The following is a 26140-nucleotide window of genomic DNA, read 5'->3' on the forward strand; positions in this document are numbered from 1 at the left end:
GTTTTTTTATAACAAATATTATTAAAAAGTACATTGGGCAATTAGGTCTTTCTGATCACCTTTCCCTTACCTCTCCTTCTCTTCCTCTGATTCCTCTTCCCTGGACTCCTCCTGTTCATCTTCTGACTCTTCAGACTCTTCTTCTTCATCCTCTTTCTCCTCCTCTTCTTCTTGTGACTCTAGCTCTTCAGAGTCAATGGAGGAGCGCGTGTGAGAGGTGAGGCGGCGTGAGCGCTGCTTGGGGCGGCACTCTGGACAAAACCATTCCTCAGTGGGGACAGCCTGTGAATCCAGACAGGATTACTGCAACAAGGGTCATCTATCCCCCAATGAATTTATACACACCTATACAGTACAGGCTTCGCTCACACAGAAGGAAGTTAGTATTACGAGTACTCACACCTGCAACTGCATGTTATTTGTACCATAAAATTCTGCATAATGAGCTAAGCAACTCACACTTGTGAGAAACACTTCAAAAATGAAATTTCTGTTCTCAAATATGAGCCTAGGTGACAACAAGCATCACACTAGGCGAGCAGCCTCCCCTGATGCACGGTGTGGTTTCACCTACCCATGTTAACAATTCAAGTTTTTATCATTGTGTAAAACTATCATTCGTCACAAAGAACCCTTAAGCAAAAAGGCAGAGAAAGTCATCTACCATTCACTTATTGGCAGTAATTTAAAAACAGCTCAGGATAATGTGCTTAAGACTGTTACAAGTGATTACAACACTATAATGCTCCATACCTTGAGCCTGGGTCGTACGCAGTAGATGTGGTGGCCCCGGTCACAGGCATCACACAGCATCATGTTTTCAGCATCGCCCTTCTTGCGGCACACCTTGCAGCGAGCATTCAGGATGGACTTCGCCCATATGACACTGCGCTCTAGGGTAGAGAGGTGCAGGAAGACCTGCGACAGGCTAGAGCAGCCCAACAGGGACTCCCGCCAGCGGTCCTGCACAGTTTTACATACCCGCCCGCTGTCGCTGCCATCTAAGCGGGAAGAATGGAAGGAGGTTCAGTTCTGTTCTGCAAGTTTATACAAACATGGTCCAAAGCATATCATTTCCATAAAAAGTCACTTGATTTAATAGCAGTAATTTCAGCATATTTGACTACAAGAGGAGTACTTTACCTAATGGGGTGATTTCACACAAGATATTGTGTACTGAGCCATTTTCATAACATTTTTAAACGGATGAAAATTACCATCTCTTTCAGTTGATTGTTCATCATCTTTCTTCTTTTCCTTTTTCTTTGTCTTCTGGTCCTTTTTCACATCTTCATCCCCTATATTAATTAAAAAATGATTTACAAATGGAAGCTTTGAAAATATTCTGCCCAGCTTCAGTTTAGCCTTTAAAAGCAGGCATTTGTTAAATGTCTTCCTTTAAAAATTCAGTTATGCAGGCTTTATAAAGAGTTAAAACAGTCAGAGACCAACAAAAATATAGTCAACTATGAAAAAGACACCAAAAACACAGCATCGTGAACAGCAACAAATTACAAGAGTTAGGAAAATACCAAAAAGATCAGTGTTCAAACTGCAGGGAACACCACCATCAAGGATAACAGAAAAAGCTAAACACTAGAAAAGTGCACTTTTTAAAATACAGAGCAACAGATGTCAGAAGTCAAAGTTCAGCAATAAGGAAACATTTACACTTCATAGGAACGCTGGCAGACATTAAAGGAAAAGCCTCAACATTATCATCATTTTGAGAATTCCAATCTACAAGCAAATGAAATTTGTACTGTAATATTTACATGACCCATTACAACATGCCATGGTGACATCAAGCACCACACTAGGCAAGCAGACTCCCCCTCCCACACTGAAGTAGGTCTCCTGCATGTCAGTTGTCAGCCATATGTCGGCTGGCAAACGTCTCTCAGGAATCTCGTGACCATCAGCTATAATTTGCACTAGAGCAAAAGTGTGACAAAGTGCAAAAAGCTGAAGAGGCACAAAAAATGCACGGAATTCTCTTGAAAGGCAGTATTTTACAAATCGCTATGATTTAAGTTATTGTTGACAAGTGCCTTTAAGTTTATGTTGACTCATTGTGACTCTATGGATAGCTATCCTGAACTGTGATTGGTCATCAGTGAGAAGAATAATCGTTGATGAAAGGTGCACCGACTGCTACCACCACTATCTAAAGCTTTCGCTGTAAGATACAGAAGTAGATTACCAGGCCTTTCTTGAGCACAGGTGTTTTTGCACTTGTCACAAAAATATAGTCCTCCAACACCTCCAATACTGTTGTTGCCCAGTACAGACGATCCGTCTTCATTTGGCACCTCAGCTGAGACCTGCTCACCTTAAAAGGCCCTGCCAGAAGTTAAAGTACCTGTGGCATAGCTCTTTGGCTTTGCCAGTGCACACAAACCCACACAACACAATGGGCAACAAACCAAGCGAGGAATGACTTAATTTACTATTTTTTTTTAAATGTAAATTCTACATTACCAATAGCTCTGTAGACATGTGTTGAGCTTTGATTGATTATGGTAACTGAGAACTAACTCAATATTTAATGTCCTAATGCTAATATTTATTTTATGTTGTACATTAAAAAAAAAAAAAATCAATATAAGGGTTATAACTAAGGCAACTGAAAGTTGGTAGCCAGTGCAGCCATGGCATGGGGAAGGGTTTATAAAACCTGATGGACACCTCCCCAGTGCCTTGGCAGATCAACGATGATCAGCTGTTGCAACTGAGGCCTGGTCACTAAGGACATTTAAGCAGCTAACCTGAGGGAGTCCACAGCACTTTTGGAAATGTATAGAGGGACCTGATTTGCAGCAGTGTTGGCTTTCTGTTGATTTTGCCTGTTTTGTGCCTTATTTGGTTTTTATTTTTATTTTTAAATTTATGCCATAAAAGGGTCACATCCCCAATATCTTGGTTGAATTTCATAAATAAAGCCTAAATCCTAAAAGCCTTAGATCAGACCACAATCTTATCCTGTTAACACCTCAGTATGTCCCTGCAGTTCAAAAGCAGCTTATTTCCACAAGGAATGTGAGGAGGTGGACTCAGGAGGCCAGTGAGGTCTTGCAGGACTGCTTTGAAGCAACAGATTGGGATGTGCTCTGCAGACCACATGGGGACGACGTCAATAACATCACTGACTGCATCACGGACTATATTAATTTCTGTGAGGACACTATCATTCCAACCCAGACAGTACGCCGTTTTCCTAATAACAAGCCTTGGATTACCAGTGACTGAACCAAAAGAAGAGAGCCTTCAGGTCTGGCGACAAGGACGAGACGAGAAGGATACAGCGCCAACTGAAGGTGGCACTGAGGAAGTGTAAAGACTCTTATAGACAAAAGCTGGAGAATAAACTCCAGCTGAACAACATGAGGGACATGTGGAGAGGCACGAAGCAGATCACAGGATATAACATCAAAGATCGCCAGCAGGACGGCAGCCTGGACAGAGCCAATGAGCTGAATTTGTTCTTTAACAGGTTCAGCACTGGACCCCCTGCTGGCCCTCCCCACACCAGACCAGTCTTCACACCCTCTTTGTCACCCTCTTATGCCTTGCATCGTACCCACTCCCACCCCCCACAGTGTACGTCTGACCACAACCCCCCCAACTCCAACCCCCATGAATGTGACCATCGGCCAGGTGAGAAGACAGCTGGAGAGACTCCATCAAGGCAAGGCTGCAGGCCTGGATCACATCAGCTCCCGGGTCCTGAGGTCCTGTGCAGCCCAGCTGCCTGGAATCCTGCAACATCTTCAACCTGAGTCTGTTGCAGGAAAGGATTCTGGTGCTATGGAAGACATCTTGTTTAGTACCGGTGCCAAAGATAGCCATCCCATCTGGCCCCAGTGACTTCAGACCAGTTGCCCTAACGTCACATGTTATGAAGGTACTGGAGAGACTGGTGCTGATACAGCTGAGACCACAGGTAAAATCTAGTCTGGACCCTCTCTTCAGTTTGCCTATCGGCCTCATGTGGGTGTGGATGATGCCGTCGCCTATCTGCTGCATCGAGCTCATTCTCACTTGGATGGTAGCGGCAGCACTGTGAGGATCATGTTTTTTGACTTCTCCAGTGCCTTTAATACCATCCAACCTCTTTTGTTGAGTGAGAAGCTGCTGGGGATGGGTGTCAGTGCATCTACGGTCTCCTGGATCTCTGACTATCTGTCAGACAGGCTTCAGTTTGTACGGCTGGGGAGCTTCCTGTCTGATGTTTTGGTTAGCAACACAGGAGCGCCCCAGGGAACTGTTCTGTCACCATTCCTGTTCACTCTGTACACCTCTGATTTTCAGTATGATACTGAATCATGCCATTTGCAGAAGTTCTCTGATGACTCTGCAGTGGTGGGGTGTATTAGAGATGGACAGGAGTTGGAGTATAGGCACCTGGTGGATAACTTTGTGGAGTGGTGCAGCAGGAATCATCTGCTCCTAAATGTCAGGAAGACCAAGGAGATGGTCGTCGACTTTAGAAGGACAAGAACTGCAGTCAGACCCATAAAGATTCTGGGGGAGTAGGTTGAGACTGTTCAGAAATACAAGTACTTAGGCGTCCACTTGAACAGCAGTCTGGACTGGAGGGACCATACTGATGCTGTGTACAAGAAGGGAATGAGCAGACTATTTTCTGAGAAAGCTCAGATCTTTCAATGTGTGCAGCAAGATGCTGGAGATCTTCTACCAGTCTGTTGTTGCGAGCGCCATCTACTTTGCCGTGGTCTGCTGGGGGAGCAGCATCAATGCCAGAGATGCAGGCAGGGTGAACAAACTCATCCGTAAGGCCGGTATCATCATTGGACAGAACATGGAGACGTTTGAGTCAGTGAGGAATAGGAGGTCACTGAACAAACTGCTCTCCATCATGGAGACTCCATCCCACCCACTTCACAGCACACTGCAGAGACAGCAAAGCTCATTTTCTAAAAGACTCATTCAGCTCCGCTGCCATAAAGAACGGTTCAGGAAATCATTCCTACCGTTCGCAATAACTTTGTACAACAGCTCACCTCTGTGTGACAGATGAACTATTCAGCACTATTGTTAGTTCGTTTTGTTACTACTTCATAATGATTATATTACCGTTTTGTACAACATGCACTTTACTGTTGCACTACATACCGTTTTAATTTATTTAATATACTTTTTAGTCTTTCATTCTTCCAACTGTATACATAATTGTAGATACTTATATTTTTATCTTGTTTTTTTAACTTGTATTTTTCCACTTGTTTTATATGTTTTTTAAATATATATTGCAAGTATTTATCTGACTTGTGTTCTGCTGCTGTAACATAATTTCCCTTGTGGGATCAATAAAGTATATCTATCTAAATTGTGTCTGAAGAGCCACTGCCCTTGAGTCTCTGTTCCACCCATGTGTCCATACTCACCCGATACCATTAACAAGAGAAGCATTTAAAAAAAAAAAAAATTGCATGAATAAAAGAACAATCCATCTTTAATTTATGGCTACTTGTGCAGGGTTATAGTGGTTTGGAGCATATTCTAAATGCACAAGAAAGGGTAAACCCTGGATGAGATGTCAGTCCACTACAATCATTATATAATACACACACACACACACACACACACACACACACACACACACACACACACACACACACACACACACAAGATGCGATTGGTAATTAGAATGACCAATTGACAAGAAATAAATTTTTGGACAGTGAGAAGAAACAAGAGCACCCATAAGAAACCCATGCAAACACATGCAAACTCCATACAGACAAAGCCAGGTTTTAACCCACAGGCCTTACAGCTGTGAACCACTTTTCCATACCATATCAGACAAAACAAGGCAAAGCAAAATAAATGAAAGGGTTGGGGGGGGGCAAAAAGTAACAAGTCTGTCGTGGGTCTTAAGCCAGGATTAAAGGTGTCCAGAGCACTTCTGATATTGACTTAGTTTTGAACATTTTCTTTGCATGTTTGGGTAAACTTATTGTGTGTACAAGTTTGGGGGAAACCTTCATTTCACCATGATGATAAAAGATGACTATAGCTGTTCAAAAAGGCAGCTCTTCTAAGCATTTACTTAAATTATGAGATGTGAATGCTAACTGGTATTTAGATCACAATGTCTGCATAACTCAATTCTGTTTATAGATCAGCGGGAACATTTATTTATCGGAGTCCCAGAAGTGGTTTCTCTGATCTAAACTCAAGACAAAAATATCAGCTGATCAACACTTCTCTGTTGCCTTAGAATAGACAATGAGACATGGCCTTGTTCTTGAACATATAATGTAGTGTTCTATGTTCTACAGCAAAAAATTTCCATTATGACCTTCATCTACCTAAACACTTCTTTCAAAATTCTGCATGAGAACTGGGGAATACAGCTCTTGTTGGCAAAAGTTGTAGGAGACATTCTTACCCAGTGGTGCTTTCAGGAACTTGCGTTCAATGCCCTGCTCAATCTGGGCCAGCGCCCGTGCAAGGAAGTGTACACAGTTGTTAACTGGCTGAGGAGTGCTGGAGCTAGTGGATGCAGTGCTCAGAGTCTCTCCCTTCAGCTCCTGTAACCTGCAGATGTTAACACATAGAAATTTGTGATCAAATGTCATTTGTTAAACTCCTAAAATGGTATTTGAGAATTGAGTACTATGTTTTCCCACACTTCTTAGAAGTTGCAAAAAATACATGTAAATATTTTTACACTTACATGAACATTTTACTTATTTAGCAGATATTTCTTCATTGTTTTGGTGAAAAGTACTATATGGTATTTAGCTTTCACTTTTATCCATGGCTACTTGCAGTGCTACGTACACTACACTAAACTCATAATGCCATTTAAAAACCACAAGAATATACATAAATTGGCACTAAGGCCAATTTAGTCACCAAGCAAGTTTTTGGACTGTGGGAAGAAACTGGAACACCCACAAACAGTAAAACATTTACATTCATTCACTTGGCAGACACTTTTCAAAATACATACAACTCTGAGTAGACAAAACAGTCGGTCACCTGTGTTACCTGCTGCATTACCGTTTCCCCTCCATCCTTTCATAGTACAGTTTATATTGTGATTTAGATAAGCCGTTAACACTCGTTAAACTTCAGACATTTCCTGGCCTAGAATCAAATTTTTCATTAATACTTTCAAAAGAATGTCATTTTAAAGAGATGACTATCTTATTTATAAATCACTATAACTACACAATTAAAATGCCTACTACATTCAGGAGCAACGCTAAATAAATGTAGTGAAAATCCAAAGTTTAAACCTTAAGTAACGTAAAAGGTCTCACCTGTCTTTCCCTCCCACTTTTCCACCTACAGGATTTTCTTCAATGTCCATGGGACAGACATCCTTATTCATGGCCTTTATAACTCCATTATTATCCCGAAGGTCAGGAACCAGCAGCTCATAGTGTCCATCCTCCAGGGCTGCTCTCCAAGCACTGCGGTCCATTACCTATCCAACAGTAACACACATGAGGTCAACTGAGGTGACAATGACGTATTTCCTTTCAATTAAGGTGAGCCATGTTAATAAATTAAAAAAAGTTGTTCATGGAAAATTTCTAGTAATGCACAAGAAATTTCTCTAAAGTATGATAAATTTGCTCATGATACCTAGGCAGTTGTATACAATAGTGAAATCACTTTATAATGGTACAGAAGTGGACCACGTCCTGTATTTCTTAATGTTGTTCTCCAAAACTGGAATTAAGTTTCATAGAGAAAAATAAAATGCCATTTCAAACATGTTTCTTAATACATTGCATAAATATTGTAAAAAACACGATTAAAAAGGAAGAAAATAGTAATTTCTGATATGGCACAATTTTCAGTTGCATGTTTCGAATATAGGGGGTGCGGTGGCGCAGTGGGTTGGACCACAGTCCTCCTCTCCAGTGGGTCTGGGGTTCGAGTCCCGCTTGGGGTGCCTTGCGATGGACTGGCGTCCCGTCCTGGGTGTGTCCCCTCCCCCTCCGGCCTTACGCCCTGTGTTACCGGGTTGGGCTCCGGTTCCCCGTGACCCCGTATGGGACAAGCGGTTCTGAAAATGTGTGTGTGTGTGTGTGTTTCGAATATAATATGAACTAGGAATTGGGGGAAAAGGTGATTTAACTAATTCTGGCTAGAATTCAAGTCAGAAAAGCTGAGCTGTGCACGGTGCATGGAAATGAAGAAAAATGTAGCACAGCTGGCTTCATGAACTTTGTTTATATCAAATGTTATTTAGCTATGCCTCATTTGCTGCTATTTTTGTGCTGTTTCTGCCTTTTTAAGTTTTTTTTTCCACATTTACTTTTTTCCCCCTCTGCAAGATGAATTCTCCAGTGAGACTTGCAGTTCCTGGTGAAGAAATGTGCATTTCACCAAAAGATGGAGAGATGGTGCAGACATGCAATTTACGTAGTATTGTCACTTATTCAAAGACTTGTTTGGTCAAAATTATTACCCTACAACATGAACTGGATTTTATAATACATTGGGAACAGAAGGGGAGAAATGAACATTTTATATGAAACATTTTCACACTAAATTGCTTTGAAGAAAAGCATCAACTAAATTCACTTAATTTAAATTTGCTGTAAGACAAATACCATATTCAGTTCTGATTTAGGGTGCTCTATATTTTTAAGAAGACTTTGAACCCCATTTTACCCCATTTAAAAATTTTATCAAGATTACATGACATTTTGCAAGAACACAATTGAATATGATGTAGACTGACAAATGACAGTCAATATTTCAGGGAAACTGTATGTTCAATCAGTTTGGCCTGTAGATCAGCACATGTTCCCCCAAGACGTGCTGACCTTGATAGCTCCCAGAGTGCCCTGGTAAATTCGATCCTCTATGTCAAGCAGCAGGTCCTTGAGCCTGTTCTCCATGTGGCGCTCAGCAGAAGACAGGCCTTCTGGGCCCTCTGGGCTGCTCCGTCTCACCAGTACACCTTTGCCGTCTCCTTCTGTTTTGTGTGTACACAAAGCCAACTTCACACTCATCCATTGTGACATACTGAGGAATACGTTTACTCTTAACTTGCATAATGAAGTCCACTTTCTAATAAAACACTACATTACTGTACCCCTAGATGGCACTTCTGTCTTATGGCATCACTACAAAATTATAAATGTTTGAGGGCTTAAGCTATTTGTACAAACACTAGAGCCATACATAACTTTTGTACACACCTTTGGCCAAGAATTAAAGATTTAATTCAACATACAAGACAATGCATTTATACAACTGACAGAAAATGTTCTAGCACATTCCAAAACTACCATCTTCTGTCTACGAGCTCTTCGCTGTCTTTTTTTTTTTTTTTTTAAACTGCACACTCACAAGTAAAGGTTTCAGCTGCAAGTGTAGGAGAAAAGTGTTTTGTCTGAGTTACCTATGTTTTGGGATGCGATTTGTGATGCTCAAATTCAGCATCAAAGCTATTTAAATTTGGTCTAACCTTACACAACTCTAACCCAGAGAAATTTTAATTTTTGAAGCAGCAATTTTAACTTGCAACATTCAGCAAAAGCCTTATTCCACTTTTTCCAAGTTCTGTCATACGTTCTTAAACTGGCATATATGATACTTACAAAATAAAGGCACGTACCAAAAAACCTCTAAGCTGGGTACTGAAAGTCGTTAATCATCATTAATAAACAACTTGAAATTATTTTGTTCATTTTTAAGAAATCCACCATCCAAAAGTGGATATTGACATGTCTTTGCATGACCTAAGTGCTTCTGAAAAAAACAGGATAATACACCCCTATCATGAACAAACAAAAAATGATATTTTCCAGCTGAATTTAAACAACCATGTCTGTTGTATGCATGTAAACTAAAGTAGCTTTTAGGTCTCATTTAAGACAGCTGAAAACATGAGGATCTGCAGGAAACATACCTGGGTGGTGGTGGTAGCGGTCGATGGGACAGTTGCAGAGAACCTGCATGATGCGCTCCTTCTCCTGCAATAATGCCTCTTTGAGGGAGCACTCCCTGTAACCCCGAGGGTTCAAGGCATCAATCAGCATCTCCACCTCCTCGGGAGAGCTGTAGAAGGACCACAAGTTGGGTCGGTTTACAGGAGGGCTAGTGCGATAGGTGGAAGTTGACTGTGGTGTGGAACTCGAGAGCTCTGTCAATTCTTCAGTGGAAAGCCCCCCGCTTGGCAGTTCGGAGGGCAGCTGGGGCAAAAGCATGTCCTCGGTGAGGTTAGAGAAGTCTTCCTCCACAAAGAGCACACATGAAGAGGGAAAGAACCAGTAACGGCGGTAGTGGCGGTCACGACCCAGGGGCAGAAGGTAAGTACAGGAGGCTGCTTTCTGGATGCGTTCCTGAAGGTCCTTCTCCTTCTGTTGCTTCTCTTCTGGCGTCAGAACATCCTTGGCTTCAGGAGCCTTCTTCTCCTGACTGGTGGCTTTTGCTTGGAAAGTAAAAAGAAACCTTGACTTATTTTCAAGGCAACTGACAATAGCATTACAAGGCCTGTCTCTCGCCAGCAAACAGGTCAAAATCTATTTAGACGGGAATAGATGTATGAGAAAATTCCTGTTTGATTTATATTGTGCTATGATATAAACTTGTCATAGTCTGTTCTTCCTGCACACGATAATACTGTCAGTCAAGTGTTTAGCACCACCAACTTAACTAATCGATTTTAGCATAGCATATTTTGCTGAATGAAAGACGCTTCAATATCAAATCCGTAGCACTAACAAAGATATACCTTGTAGTAAACGAGGGCGGGGAACGACGACTTGAATTTAAACCCATTCAGCTAAGGTGCTTAAAATTAACTTGTCTTAAACTGGAAGATGACAACCGCTAATATTTTACCACTAACAGAACGCTAGAACTAGATCTAGAAGAGGAAAGACAACACCAATCCAAAGCAGGGTCTTAACAGCATCAGCCTCAAATTTGTGAAATTTTTGTTTCTCCAACCTGACAATGCTTACTTATCAAAAGAAAAACAGCAAACATACACAAAATAAAAATGTTGCCATTGCTGTCATTTCAGGATATCCATTTTCGAGAAGCAGTTCATGCAAGGTATACCATCCAGGTCAATTTAAACACTTCAGCATTTAAACATGCTCTTACTATTCTTGGCCTTGTGGTGATGGGTGTGACCCTCCTCATCATCCATGTGGTGTTCCTTTCCTCCGTGACCCTCCTCATCGTCCATGTGGTGATCCTTTCCTCCAGAATGGCTCTCTGTGCTGGTATCCATCTCCTCAGGTGCTTCCCTGTGTGACAATATCTGCATGTTCATATTAAGTCCACATCCAAGACCACCACATAATTTCTGGGATAAAATAAACAATTAACCAGTATCCCTCCTTTGAGTTAGGAAACATTTTAAAAATATGTACAAGTTTCAACATTTAAAATAAAGTAAATGTAGTAAATTAGCGGAAGAATCTGTAACACATACTCTGGCAAGTGTGAACCATTCCTTTCTTCATCTTCCTTGAGCTTTTCATGTTTCTCCTTCATCCTGAGCTCCTGCTCCTTCAGCTTCTCTTCTTTCCTCTTTCGAACCCTGAGGAAATAGGACATGGGTCTAGATTAAAGGAGAAATAAAGGCTAACCGTGGCATTACTCACATTAAGAAATTCAGAGCTCACCACGTAATTTCATTGCTGTCAAAGAATCTGCTTAACTGGCCATATTTGTCAAGTACACATATGGAACACCCCTTAACATCATGAACTTCAGTCCAATGCGAAATTACATTTCTCATCTGAATTTAAACTAATTTGACTAGTCCCCAGCAGTCACACACAACTACCAGGGCACATTTAGCTTACTTAAACATGGGGGGGATTGTTATAACTATGCATTTTATTGTACTTATAGTTATTGCACAATACTTATGATCAGAGACCAAAGGTTATAAACTCACAAATACTAAATATCAGAAATGCGTAAATAGCGCTGCTGCCTAACAAACAGAGCATTCCATGCTAAAGTTCATGCAGTGTTAAGATTACTGATTAGCCCTTGTGTGCGCTTGTATCAGTGGCCTTGGGTGTAGGTATGAGTACAATGGAGTGTGAACATGTATGAGGGCAAGTACACAAGAGGACTAAACACAGAGCTCTTTGCAGATTCAGACAGCTCCTTGCTGTATGCAAGCACTAGACAAATACCTGTCTGCAGCATCCACATATGTATTGGGTGTGAGAGAGACTAACGCGCAAACACACCTGTCTGCAGCCTCCTCCCGCTCCCTGCGGTGCTGCTCAGCCTTGAGCTCACGAAGCTCCTGCTTGGCCTGCCGCTGTTCCTCGGCGCAGTCCTCAATGAAATCACGCGTGGACACCAGCGTCAACAGCTTGCCACACAGCGCATGGAGAATCTTCAGCTTCTCCCCTGAGAACCACAACATGAATATTAGCTCCAAAAGGGGGTTCAAAGCTCAGTCTAGTGCACAACTAAACCAATTCAAAAGATGAAATGGGTGAAAAACATAAATACAAAGTATGACAACTGAGAGAATCCTATGATTTCACCACACAGGGTAGTAGGAAGAACTTGTAATGTTATATGGACCATCAGCCGAGCTAATCTAGGGCAAGTTGTGAATCATTTGGCTTCTGCACAAAGGTGTGTGTAGGGCTCACCAGGCAGCAGGTCATAGACAGCAGTGCAGGACAACTTCTTGAGCAGTCCTGGGCTTGCCAAACGCAACTCTACACAGGGGTCATCTGTGGCACTGAAACCCCCCTGTTTCTGGTAGCGAAACTTGGCATTGGCAGAGGTGCAGTCGGCGCCGGAAGCCAAGATGTGCAACCGCAGGATTTCCGACAAGGTGCAGCTGTCCAAGTCGAGCTGTTTCAAACTGCAGCCTGGAGGAACAGGAGAAGGTAATGAAGTTAAGGACAGGGTGTGAAGGAGTCAAACCTCGACAACGAGCCAGCTGTCAAGACAATTGAAACAGTGCTCACTGTGTATTTTTTTCCCCTAATTTTGTCCTACAAAACCTGAGACAACACCCTTTAAACTGAACATTCCATCATAGAGGCACTTAATGTGATTTAAATTTACTGCCAAAAATAAACTTTGAAGGAATGACAACATGTAATATTTTAAAGTTAGAGCCCATCCAACTGCTACTACATTCTTTCCCCATGATTTTCCGACTCAAAGCAAAGCTCCATTCAGTAAACACGTTACCTTGGTAGAGCTGAGGCCAAGCAGCAGCAAGTGATGCAACTGCACTGATTGCTGACTGCGTAGGGTCACTGTCTTCATCCAGAGCCTCAGTCAGATCTGCATATCACAGATATCAGGATGATACAGAATGGAAAAAACTTCCATAATTAAGTAGAAATTTGTACCTTTTCCATAAACAGGGTTATAAATTCAGTAGAAGCCTTTCTGTGGTCACTCTTTCCATAAAAGTGCTTTACACACTCCTGCAGATGCAACAGGCAGTACAACCACAAATGCATACAGTAAATGCCATATAGGTGATTCCAACAACATAACTCCTATTCTGGGTCTTTAAACCAGGAACACATAAATTTGACTATGACCAGAAACTTAATTGTGCTAAATGTAAGGCAACATGAGACAACCTCACCAACTGTGTTGTTGCTGTCTAGCCATCTTGTTTTAATAATGTGATGACTGAAATAATATGAAGTGGCACCCCAGAGTAAATCCCGCCCCCCCCAATGTAGGTATACCATCTTGATGCACACAACAGTAGGTTTGTTATGGTATGGTGCATAGTGCTCAGCTACCTTTGGTGTCTGCCTCTGTCAGCTGGTCTCTAGCAACTTCCTCTTCTTCCTCTTCCAGGGCCTGGAATATTGCAGAGAGAAAGAAGAACAGCAGCTCGCATAGTGGTCCCTCTGGGTCGCACCCCACCAACGCCTCCTCCAGCACCTCTGAAACAAACAGGGGATTCATGCAAATAGTCTTGAAACCTTTATATGCACAACAGTTTTACAAAAACAAACATCAACACCCTCTTTTACCAGATTGTGTGGCAGTTAATTTAAGAATGAAAGGGGAGCATCTTGCATTAAGTTTGCCTCAAAGCCAACCTACCCAAAGTGACGCCATCTGGGAACTCATCCTTCAGGTCAAAAAGCTCCCCGAAAGCCTGCAGGAACTCCAGAACCATAAGTGCATACCCAAAGAGATGCGGGGGCAGTCGTGTTTTCACCGGAACTGGTGAGGGTAGGTCCTATGCAAGCATCAGAGGTCAGTACACACCTCCACAATGTATACTTGAACTCAACCTTGATGAAAATGATGGAAAATAGTAATCTAAAACAACAAAAAAAAGCCTTAGACCTTTCTGAAAAACAGTTTAAACAGGTCAGGCCATTAGACTTGTATCAGCTGTTACATTTATTCATCTAACTGACATTCCCAGAAGGACTTACAATGTTAAGATACATACAATCATTTACCCATTTATAGAGTTGAGTAATGTTTACTGTATGAATTTATGATCAGTACCCCAATGTAAGGTTTTACAGCAAGATCTGGGACTCAAAGCAGAGTTTTACAGCTCTAACGGTAGCCAATTTTCATGCAAGAGATTTGGAAGAGACCAGTATGTCCACAAAAAAACAGTTAGCACTCATTCTGAGTGGTTAAAACAGTGAGACACAAAATGACAAACAGATTAGGCAAGACAGTGCTTTTCACCTTGAGATCATCACATTCCATATCTTCCCGTCGTCTGCTCCACTGCTTCAGCCGCTCGGCATACTTCTTTTTCTCCTCTCGCAGCTTTTCCCGCTCCTGCATGGGGATGGGTGGCTACCTTCAGCAATCATCTTAGACCTCCAATGTCTTTATGGTGCCAATTTACTTTTGTACTACTAAATGGCCCCAAGCCCCATTGAAATAACACTAGTACTAATTATCAATATACAGACAATTTTGGTTAATAGATGTACATATGATCCAACACAATGACAGAGTGGGTACCATTGTTTACAGACACTGTCAGAGCATGTTGTTTATATACTTTGCTTGTTGATGTCAAAATTAAAAAGGTTGTCCTTTGCATGAATTCTCAAAGATTAAGTCCACTTTTCACTATATTTTTACAACTTACTTCAGCCCTAACCTAATGACCAGTTGCTGAAATGGGGCAAATTCACAAACCTTACATGGAGAACTCACCTTCTCTTTTTCAACCTTCATGCGCTCTTTTTCTTCTTTTCTTTTCTGCTTCACCTCTTCCACCATTTTCTTCATCTCTTCTTTCCTCCTCTCTTTGTCTTCCTTCTCCCTCTTTCTGGCCTCCCAAGCATCCTCTCTCTCCTTCTTCATCTTTGCTTTCTCCAGAGCTTAATGATCAAAAACAGCATGAAAGTTAAGCAAAGAAAGTTCAACAACATTTACCATTACCTTTCGTTTCACTGTTGATATCTGTGTCAGAATGATCGAGCACTACTTTGGAGAATCACATTGCTGGTCCTCAACAGTACTCAATTTAACATTTACGGTCTGCCTATAAATGACCAATTTGTTCATTAGATGCAATTTGGACTTATTTTTATAGGGCACTCTTCTCAGCTGGGTGCTAAACATGCATAATAAACAGATAAGAGCTTACATTCTTCAGTAAAAGTTAATACATGTCTTAAAGAACAAACAGAATTCAGGAGACAGCCAATCCATCCTAAGTCTTACCAGTCAAAGACTATGCCAGGGTTTCACTGCTGAGGACATTTCATTTCAAACCCCACTATGTCAGTCTGTGCCAAGCAAATGCAATAGCACGTCTGATAGATTTCCATGAAGAAGCGCGAGAAAGAGTCATACTCACCCAAGGCCATCATTTCCTCTTTCTGCCGCAACAGCCTTACTTTCTCTGCTGTACGCATTGTGTTGCCTTCTTTTGAAAGGAAACTCATCTGTATTTAGAAAAAGACAGAATTATGCAGTATAAAAAGAAAAGAAAAAAAAAAAAAGTCTGAAGGAAGCTTTGTGGATGTTTGTGAGAATACATGAAAAATACACAAGACATCTGCCAATGATTCGATACTGTAGCAAGAGAAAAGGAAAATTAGTGATGTACGTAATCTTTTACCCTCAAAAATAAACTCTATGGATTTTCACCCTCTTAAACCTCTCCCAAAAGCAATGCACAACATTGCACTTTTTTCCCCCCTTTCTTTAATACTGGACTCCAAATCTCTATTTTGCTGTATATTTCTAATGCATCTTCATTATATTTGTTATTCCACACTTTTAGACCACGGTACATTTTATCTTACTTTATTCTATCCTACTTTCATCATCATATATTCACATTTCTGTAATATGTTTCTAATTTCTACTTCATTTGTATTGCCTTTTTATAGAACATCTTCTATCGGTCTGTATTATGGACAGTCGGAAAAACATTTCACTGCACATTGTATTAAGTACGGTTGTGTATGTGATAAATAAAACTTGAACACCTAAAAGGGAACCCTATTGCCATGTTTTATCAGGATATATATAGTCAAAATTAAAGAGAAATTTTAACTGGGAAACCAGTCCATGATGTGCAGGATAATTCTCAAAAACAGGCAACTTTTTGTCCTAATTCTTTCCACTCCTAATTAATTAATTTCTTCCCTGCCTTCTTTCCTTTTCACCTAGACTCAATCCCCACTTTCCAAAAAGAATTTAACCTTGCTATATGATAAAAGTATCAACATTCTGCAGCTGGTCAACAATGGCACTCTCATCATCAAAACTTATTTAAAAAAGTAATTTCCACTGTAGGGTTTTTATCTGTACAGGACATTTTTGTGTAAGTTGAGATTATTTTCAAGTCATATCAAATGCAATTTAAATTACTCAAAGTTTTACTCCCTTTACACTCCAGCCATTCAGTGCACTGCTACTTTCCCTCAGACATGAATTGGTTAAATAACTTTTTTCACACCCTAGCTCAAAATCCACAAAAAAAAAAAAAAAAAAAAAAAAAAAAAAAAAACACCACACACCCCAAAACACACCCCAAAAGGAACCCAGATGAAAGCACACTCTGTACAATTGAGTGGCTTTCAAACCCTCCACAAACTGCAGTTATAAGAAAATGTACCTTTATTTAATCATAATTTACACTAGCTATTTTGTCAAAGAATGGGGAGAGAAATACCTCTCCTGGGGAGGAGCCATTGGAACGTCGCCCTCGGACCTTCCCGGGTGAACTGGAAGCAAAGGCTGGAGGCTCATCAGGAAAGTAGTAAGAGAAATTGTGTTCCAATAGTCTGTATTTTGCAATGGTTTCAGCCTGGAAAAAACCATAATATACAGATTCAAGTTAATATAAATGGATAACACCCTACATAACATGAATACTGATGGCTAAAACATGAACCCCATGGAAACCAGGAACAACCTTAATTCTGTCTTATTCCCAAGGACAAAAAATGTTTTGCGGTACCTTGATTCTAATGGTTCCATTTTGAGGCTCACAGTGCTGTTTCAGAAAAAGCTTCAGCCTGTCCCGCGAGAAGATATTCTTCTTTCGACTGCAGGATTTTTTGGGGGGTGGGTGGGTGGGTGTTGAGAAAAATGTGAAGCACAACAAACTCCTTTTCAGCTTCAGTACTACAGTACAATGATAAAAAGCCTGTTAGCAATTTTCTGAAAACAAAAAGATAACCATATGCTCATTTATCTAGGTCTCCCATGTAAGTCTGCTGGTCAAGATGTACATTTCCACACTTTAAAAATGAAAATATATTGAGGAACAATGGTGACATCTTAGTAATGAAGTCAAAATGAACACAATCTAAGAAGAGTGACTACTCCATATATAAACACAGCTTCATTTTAGCCCTTTCAAATATCACAGAACTTTACTGCATTTGTCAAGCAAAATTCCTTTAACATATGATTACTTAGGTTGGACACAAACACATGTGTACATCTAGCACATAAAAGCAGCAATGAATAAAATACAAATAAATTTGCATAAGTAGCACATAAAGAACAACCTACCAGCAACAGCCACAAAAATGCACAGAAAAGCTCTCTCAGATCACAAGTGTACATTCATGCACATACCATGACATTGGGTAAACTACTGAGCAAATGATTGAAGGAATGGTTCACAAAAGCTTCTGCGGAAATGCTGATTCTTACTTGATTTGAGAAGCTCTGACAAACAGTGGTTCACAGTTTTCTGTCTTAATTGGCAGCACTTTGTATAGAAAAACAGATGGACTAGCGCTGACTTTCTTCTTCCTGCATTTAAAAGAAAATATAAAACAAATGATTCCTAGTAACACAGCTGGAAGATTTCCTTGATGAAGCACAAACAGACACACACAGTCTAGAACCACCTGTCCCAACTGGGGTCGCGGCAAGCCAGAGCCTACCCGGCAAGACAGGGCACAAGGCCGGAGGGGGAGGGGACACACCCAGGACAGGACACCAGTCCGTCGTAAGGCACCCCAAGCAGTACTTCAACCCCAGACCTGCCAGAGAGCAGGCAAGGCACAGGCCAAACCCGCCGCAACCCCGCACCCACCAAAGAACAAATAAAACAAGTAAAAAAAAAAAAAAAAAAAAAAAAAAAGTTTGGCCACCGACCCATTGGCAGGTGACTTGGGGGACCTGATATCGGAGCTGCCTTCATCATCACTGTCACTGATGACAATGGCATCCCCCTCCATCCGGTGCCTGATGTGCCCGTTGATTGCGCCATTGGAATATGGAGACTGTATCTCCAAGATTCGACACTGCTGTCTGTGACGTAGAGGGAGGAAACGACTAATTACAAGACATGAACACCTTTCATCAGCCAACGCAATACAACATGACATCAAGATGTATAAAACAATGATACAAAATACAGCTGTGAAAAGAGCTGCCCCTCTGCTTAACAACTGGTATATGATTTAATAGGAGTGTTTGTGACAAAACCTTAATTAGACTCAAACTGTTAACACACAGTCCAGTAGAGAAAGACATTTATAAACATGTGGCTGTGAACACTATGCTGACTTCATATTCTTTTTGAATGTAAAAGTCTTTAAGCCCTAAATTTCTCTAATCATAACTGGCAAAACCAAGTTTTACAGAAACAAACATTTGACTATAAATAAGTATCACTTGCAAAGTCACTGAGAATGTGACATCATACTAAAACTGCTGACATTGTATTTGGGAATTACATGCACTATTTTTATATGGTACCATTAAAAGCTACTCCTAAAACAGAATTTAACACTAGCTGACTTATGTTGTTCTCACTGTACCTAATACAACAGCTTTGTAAACGCATATGCATACAAAAAGTGCTCATGTAAAAAGTTGCAGCACAGGAGACGGACATTACTACCATAGCGCTCTAATGGCAGTTCTCAGCCAAAAGGAGTTATTGCAGTACTTATCACTCTTCTTTGAATGCTGGCCAGTTTCATTCCACTAGGAGACCGCACCTTAGAAACCAAGCCAATGAATAAGTTCAAGGGTCCAGGGAGGAAGAGTAAGACTAAATGGGCAAATGCATATAAAAAAATGCAAGAAAGACTTGATGAGGATTCTAATGCTGGTAGAGCATTAGAACAGGAAACAGCTGGCACTATAGTGGTTACAGCTGCTGCCTTTGGACCCAAAGGTCACAGGTTCAAATCTCACCTCTGGCTGTAGTACCCTTGAGCAAGGTACTTACCCTAAATTGCTCCAGTAAAATTACCCAGGTAAATAAGTGTAGACATAAAAGTGTTAACATTGTACGTCTCTTTGGAGAAAAGTGTTAGCTGAATAAATAATGCAGCGCTTGGCAATGTGGGATCCAAACTGTATGAAGGCAAAAGAAGCATCTTTGGAGAAGAATCCAAAAAAGGAAGGAAAGTGGCAGCAGGAACGAAAAGCAAACCCAAAAGGAAGATGACTTTAAAAGGTTTAGAGGAAAGCAAACTGGGTGGAGAAAGAACATTAGACTACAATGGACAAAGTCAGGGTAAGCCTAGGCAATCCGAGCAGAACGAGAAGCATTCACACGGAGAGAACGACAGGGTAAAGTTCAAGAACCCATTTTCCAAGACAACTGAGGTAAGAAGTGGGAAACTGGAAGTCTGCAAGAAAGACGTTGACTGTCACATCAGCAGCTCGTGTTCTGATCCAAGGGAGTGGAACCCAGTTTGGAAGGATATGTACCGCAGCCAAAGCCAATGGTGGACCTGATATTGAACGACTCAAGCCGGAAAACAGGTGGTGGAAAAGTGGAGGTCAGCCTCAGCAAACGGTGAAATGGGATACTCCCTCAAGTTGTACAACAACTGTAACTGTAGCTTCTGTAACTATTGTGCAAGCTAATGTAAGCTGCTTAATGTGGAGGTCAAGATTTCCTTTTCTGTCATGGTAAACGTCATGTCTGCGTAGCTCGGAGGAACGACCCAGTAAGCAAGCAAAATCTGCGAAGAGGGAGAGCTCAATATCGTTTGGCTGACTGTCAGTTCTGTTCTTACTCGCACTGTCAGCACTTTCCAGACCGTGTACTGGGTTAGTAAACAGAAAACAGAACAAAAGAAAGATAAAAACAAGAAGCCACCAAAACAGCAACGGAGCATGCGCTGCTGGGAATATCGGGATGGCCGCGATTGCTGGAATTGCTTATGGCTAAACAACAATCCCAAGGTAAAAGGAAATGGGACATACTTTGGGGGGGGACAAAAAAAATGGACATGCATCACCTATTCCTCATTTACATAACATACACCTACTTCCCTTCAGATTAAAAAAATGTTGAAGTAATTGAATACAAAGAACTGCTTAGCTAGAAGTATTGTATGTGTCATATTGCTCTTCCATCTGAAACAAGCAATTCTTTACATTTTACACAGCTCTGAAGCTATGAATATGCATGTGATTAATACCTAATTACATTCAACATTAAATATTACATTCATACAGTATATTAAAATATTAATTGAAGTAACATTTTTCTGTTCTATTTTTACTCAGCTGAAAAAGCTTGCTTGGGAGGAACCTTTGCAACCCAACTTCCTCATGAAAATATAAACATGAAGAAACAGGAAGAGGTAGAGACAACAGGGCTGAGAAAAGCCCAGATTTAACCAACTGGACTTGCCCATTACAGAAGGTCATGAGCAATGACCAATCCCTTGGGTATTAGGGAAGGAAACCAGGCTAGACTTTCCTGGTCCTGTTTAGAGGGCTCAATCACATACTGTGATCGTCACGGGGGGGTATTGTGCCAGTGCATGCTGGGTACAGCTCAGGGAGCCACACAAAGTCAATTGTTTTCCTAGAACACCACCCCCAGCCCACATGGCCTCCCATCTCCCCTGCTGTGGAGCCATGTTACTTCATGTCTGGCTGCCTCTGCTGCTCAAGCTGTGACGTGTAATACAGCTTCTAGTCAGGGACCTCCGAATCAGCAGATGTTTGCCTTGGCTCCACATTATTTATGCATTTCTACAGCATTGTACGGCTCACATAGGACTCGCCGATTATTATCTCCAAACACCGGTGTCTACCTAAAGGCCAATACTCATCTCTTTCTCTTCTCCCTCCCACGCAAATGAGTTCTCTAGCTGGAAAAACATACGTTTTCATGAAGAAAAAAATTTCTGGAGCTGTGTTTCATGGCAGACCGCTGGGGACTGTATATAAATATCACTATATAAGTTCTATATAAAGAGAGAATTCAGGCAGCGAGGACACTAAAGCCTACTGCAGCACTCCTGGGTCTCCATTCTATTGGGCTTGGGCCATTTTCCACCTCATTCACATCAAAACACAACTAGCCAACTTTCACTCTAAAAACTGATCTGCAATATCTGGGGTTACACAGAGTTAAAATTATCCAGTTAAAAGAAAAAAATAATAAAAAAAACTTCTTGGACTAGCTAAACACTACTCTTAAGTAATGTCAACATGACAAAGTAGGTAATTCGACATTTTGGATCAATCATGACATATCTGCGCAAAAAAGTAAGCTTGAAAGCCTCTTCTAAGGATGGATAAAAATATAAGTCAAATAATGTATAAGGGCATATTAAATCATTTTAAATACCTCACTACATTTAAAGCACAAATTCTGTCAACAGAACAAATATGCAATTTTCCAAGGAACTGAAGTAATCTTAACATCACCAAACGTAATCAATTTTTAAATTTTAATTTCTAACCCCCCCCACACACACAGACCTTTGATGAAGTTTTTCTGTTTGGGCCTTTCACAGATCAACTCACACTGAAATAAAAAAAAACCTTGAATATTTGTCCCATTGCCATCGCCGACAGCAGCTTTCTCAGGTATTTAATCCAATAACCCCATTCATATAGCTTTTATGAAAGCACTGCAAAATACTTTTGCTGACATTTCCTTACAAACTGCCTGTTAACCATTTCATGAATTTTAATAATATCAGGGTCTCTGTGCAATACTGGATTCCCTAGCATCCCAAAAAATTTGAATACAGATTTCTTAACACAAATATTTAGAAGTTAAATCATTTCCTTTTCACACCAGTTAAATTCACTCATTTTCAGGATAAACAACTAGAGAATACCGACTTAGTTCACTTCTGAGTTGCCAGCTGAGGTGATGCAACTAACTTCCTGAGTCCATGTGTATTGCATACCGATGCTACAAACTGACAGTTACCTTCAGGAGTTTCCCTCTGTGGTGATGCAGTACTATTTGCAAACAGTGCCTCTTACTATGGAGCTGCCATGTCAATCCTGAAGCTCAAACCAGATTCAGATTCAAAACAGGCATCATACTGGAGGTATCTTTCAGTTTCATCTATACCAAACTAATACCCCATTAATTTCCGGACCACCATTTAGCGAGAACGTCGCATTTATATTTTACATGGGGGTACTAGCGTCACATAAGATTGGACTTCAGAATACTCTGGTTACCAAGTGAGCAACAGAGGAATCTTATCACTACCCACCACAGCTGCCTTGTCATATTTTATTTATCAGTTTGAAGGCAGCAAACGGTATGGCAGAAAAGGCACAGACATAACATGAACATTGCCAGTTTATATATAGATCCACACTAAATATGTAAAACATTTTAAAAAGCTTTGAATAAAAAAAACCCCATCATCATTATTATTCTCGTTAACACAGATGTCTCACAGCGCATGGGCTGTGCATATGGACAAGTTCAAATCCAGCTCAGTCTATACAGTCTGGATTTTCCCCATGTTTGCATGAGCTTCCTGTCACAGTCCCAAGACAAGTAACTGAACTGCAGATTCTAAATTTCCCATTGTGTGTGTGTGTGTGTGTGTGACTGCCCTGAGCATACCCTGCCTTGTGTTTTATGCTTCCAGGATAGGCTCTGGACCACCCTGACTCTACAATTAACAAGTGACTGATTAAAAAAAGGGGAAAACTGAACTACTAAACAACAGAGTTAGTCACTGTATATATGTGAAGGAACTGCTATCCCTCTACTTGCCACCTCACCTCACTCCGGAGTGGGTCACCACATCAACCGTCTCCCCAGCAAAGAAGCGGTCCTTTACGTAGGAGTAGACATCATCACAGATTTCTTGCAAGCGTGTGCGGTGTGTGAGTGAGGCCAGGTGCAGCAGTGGGACCACCAGGGCTGAGGGGAAGCTCTGCAGGCTCTGGCGGGCTCGCTTCTCACTCTCCAGGGCCTCCTGGTACGTTAGGCCTGGCTTGCCTGTCACAGCACAGCTCCACACCAGGCTGTTGCATAGGATGGTCCTCTCAAAGAACTCACTGTGAGAGGAATAATTGTTCAGTTAGGAAAACCAGCAGAAACCAAACCTGTCCAGGTCATATTTAACAGTGTTTTTTAAAGGACACTAAGTACAAAATTGAGACACCTGAGCACATGCACAGAGGTGACTTTGGATAGCAGTAACAGCATTTTGATTCAATAGAAATCTGTCTGTTATAAGGAGCATCGAGTTGGTATTTATACACCACTCGGCATAAAAACAGAAGACCTTTCCTTCTCAGACCACCTCAGAACTGTGATCTTGGCTGAAAAAGATTTCAGTGCCAGCTCCTTACCATCAGGACATTTACACATCAAGTAGAATCTACAATAATTTTTTTTTAAAAATTTAATAAAACCTATAGATTTTTTGCACTTGACCATGGTTGCACAAAAAATATGAATGCTAGAATTTAATGACAGTTATATTGCTATAGCTGGCTAAAGGTAGTACAAGTGAAAACCTCAAGAGAAACAACCAGTCTGTTAAACAATAGAGAAACCTTCACGCAACTACTCATGTAATGTAACATGTATATACTGTATATGTATACAGAAAAATTACTAGGAAGGAATCGTTGATATTCAATCGTCGATATTCAGATAAAGTTTTATGCCGATATTCGTGTGATAAACATTGGTTCATACGGTGGAAAGAAACTAAATGTACTTAAGAATCACACGTCTGCATCCAAGTGTCTTTTCCCGCTAACGTAATGTACACTTTGTATTTTCTCAGACATGTACGCCGCTTTAGAGAAAAGCATCTGCCAAATGAATAAATGTAAATGAAGACCAAGATCCTTGACTTTACACCAGTTCTCTCGTCGTTTTCCATAGAGTAATGCCCTAATTGGAATGCATCAGGGCATTACTTTTATGGAAAACGACGAGAGAACTGGTGTAAAGTCCAGGGTGCAAAGTTTTGTTTTGGTATATGTATTGTTCAGGTATGTATTTCTAAAAATATGTAAGTTTGCACTAATTGCGATCTGTGAAAACACACTGATGATGTGTAGCACCACACTTCTGGCCTCTGACACTCGCCACTCCCACAATGCATAGCGATCGTGCCGATCCTCTTTGCGTGAGCTCATGTTTGACTTTACTGCGTGAATAATCTATATGCTGCTCGACGTTAACAGACGGGTATCGATGGAGTTTTACGAAGATGCTCTCGTTTCGTTGTGAAACAAAACCTAAAGTACGTGTGTGCGCGCCTTTCTGCCCCCACAGCCATACCCGTTTCACCTTCTGACCCTGAATCATTGTGAACGTATCTCTTCCTTCACCGCGACCCGAGTACAAGCCTGCCGGGACAGCAACTCATATGTGTGTTAATACTCAAATGAATACTCACACGAGTGTGTGTGTGTGTGTGTGTGTGTGTACGTACATGAGGGCTGTGCGCGCCGAACGGCACTCGCGCGCGCGACACAACCGCGAGCACGTTTCTCCCCCGGACGCGCAGACACGCGCCAACTTCCGAGCGCCTCTCTCCTGACACATACACAGACAGACACAACAGCGCGGAGTCCCGGAACCTCGCGCGGCGGGGTAACGCTAGGCGCGCTGCGGAGCGCAGAGAGACACGGCGAGGCTCGCGGTTCACTGCGAGTCCTTCGATTTGGGGAACTGACTGAGGGAGGGTTAGAAGAGCCGATCTGCACCTGCCCCACCGCCCTCCGGCTAACCGGCGCAGCTAACGAGAGCTCACGAGCTAACCACACGGCGCTTGTCCTACACTTATTCACCGTGGGAAGAACACCACACACCAGTTAGTGAGTTACTCGAGCGACTAACACACATCCGCAGAAAGTGCAGCAAAGCAAAGGCGCTATTTTTCCAACTGAACTCAGATGGGCAAAGAAGTGTCCCGCTGTGACTGTCAGCTGAGCTCGCGCGGCGGCACAGCGACACCAACTTCGACTCGTCAGCTTTATTATTCACACAACCGTCCGCCGGAGCGGCGGCGACGGAAGCGGCTCTTCGCCGCGCACACACACAGCTTCGAGGCGCTGGGGCTCACTCGTATGTCCTGAAGATCTCGTGTGTGACTTTACACAGGAAAACTTCTTCGTCGGGCTTGAGGTCGAGCGGCGGTTTCTGTCTGACGAAGGGCTTTCTGTGGAGGAGCGGCATCTTTCTTGTCTTCCTCCTCGGCTCCTCGGCACGGCACTTTTCCGAAAAGGAGGGAAAACAAAGTGAGAAAACCGGCGCCCGCGAACAAATACTGTCAGTCGGCACGCTCGCGCGCGCGGTTATGCGTCTGGCGACGTGTACCAAGTCGAGAATGAAAGTGATAATTGTGTAGAAATCTCGAGAGGAAACGCAGTCTTTGTTTATGACACGCGCCGCGCTGCGCTTCCCGGTCCCGGTCACACACACAATAGTGACGCTCAGCCCTCCACGCGT

The 26140-nt window shown here is 41.7% G+C and overlaps 1 protein-coding gene across 3 annotated transcripts in view; it reads right to left on the minus strand.

Annotated features, from left to right (window-relative positions):
* baz1a (bromodomain adjacent to zinc finger domain, 1A) overlaps positions 1 to 26140 on the minus strand; it is a 29767-nt gene that overhangs the window by 3404 nt on the left and 223 nt on the right. The window contains exons 2-24 of one of the 3 annotated variants that reach the window (XM_018734815.2): positions 25755 to 25903; positions 23446 to 23724; positions 18604 to 18735; positions 18130 to 18231; positions 17426 to 17513; positions 17138 to 17272; positions 15812 to 15899; positions 15163 to 15329; positions 14680 to 14775; positions 14071 to 14209; positions 13761 to 13907; positions 13189 to 13284; positions 12636 to 12860; positions 12219 to 12384; positions 11444 to 11551; positions 11110 to 11255; positions 9908 to 10429; positions 8817 to 8968; positions 7296 to 7462; positions 6416 to 6564; positions 1218 to 1298; positions 754 to 1001; positions 71 to 282 (exon numbers count right to left, since the gene is read on the minus strand). In XM_018734815.2, the coding sequence (XP_018590331.1) occupies positions 71 to 282; positions 754 to 1001; positions 1218 to 1298; positions 6416 to 6564; positions 7296 to 7462; positions 8817 to 8968; positions 9908 to 10429; positions 11110 to 11255; positions 11444 to 11551; positions 12219 to 12384; positions 12636 to 12860; positions 13189 to 13284; positions 13761 to 13907; positions 14071 to 14209; positions 14680 to 14775; positions 15163 to 15329; positions 15812 to 15899; positions 17138 to 17272; positions 17426 to 17513; positions 18130 to 18231; positions 18604 to 18735; positions 23446 to 23724; positions 25755 to 25867 (3758 nt within the window). In that variant the 5' untranslated portion in view covers positions 25868 to 25903. Of the gene's footprint in view, positions 1 to 70; positions 283 to 753; positions 1002 to 1217; positions 1299 to 6415; positions 6565 to 7295; positions 7463 to 8816; positions 8972 to 9907; positions 10430 to 11109; positions 11256 to 11443; positions 11552 to 12218; positions 12385 to 12635; positions 12861 to 13188; positions 13285 to 13760; positions 13908 to 14070; positions 14210 to 14679; positions 14776 to 15162; positions 15330 to 15811; positions 15900 to 17137; positions 17273 to 17425; positions 17514 to 18129; positions 18232 to 18579; positions 18736 to 23445; positions 23725 to 25754; positions 25904 to 26140 lie in introns of all 3 variants that reach the window. The other 2 variants (XM_018734814.2, XM_018734813.2) reach the window with 2 other exon arrangements.

Source organism: Scleropages formosus, chromosome 3 (assembly GCF_900964775.1).
Source record: "Scleropages formosus chromosome 3, fSclFor1.1, whole genome shotgun sequence".
NCBI lineage: Eukaryota > Metazoa > Chordata > Actinopteri > Osteoglossiformes > Osteoglossidae > Scleropages > Scleropages formosus.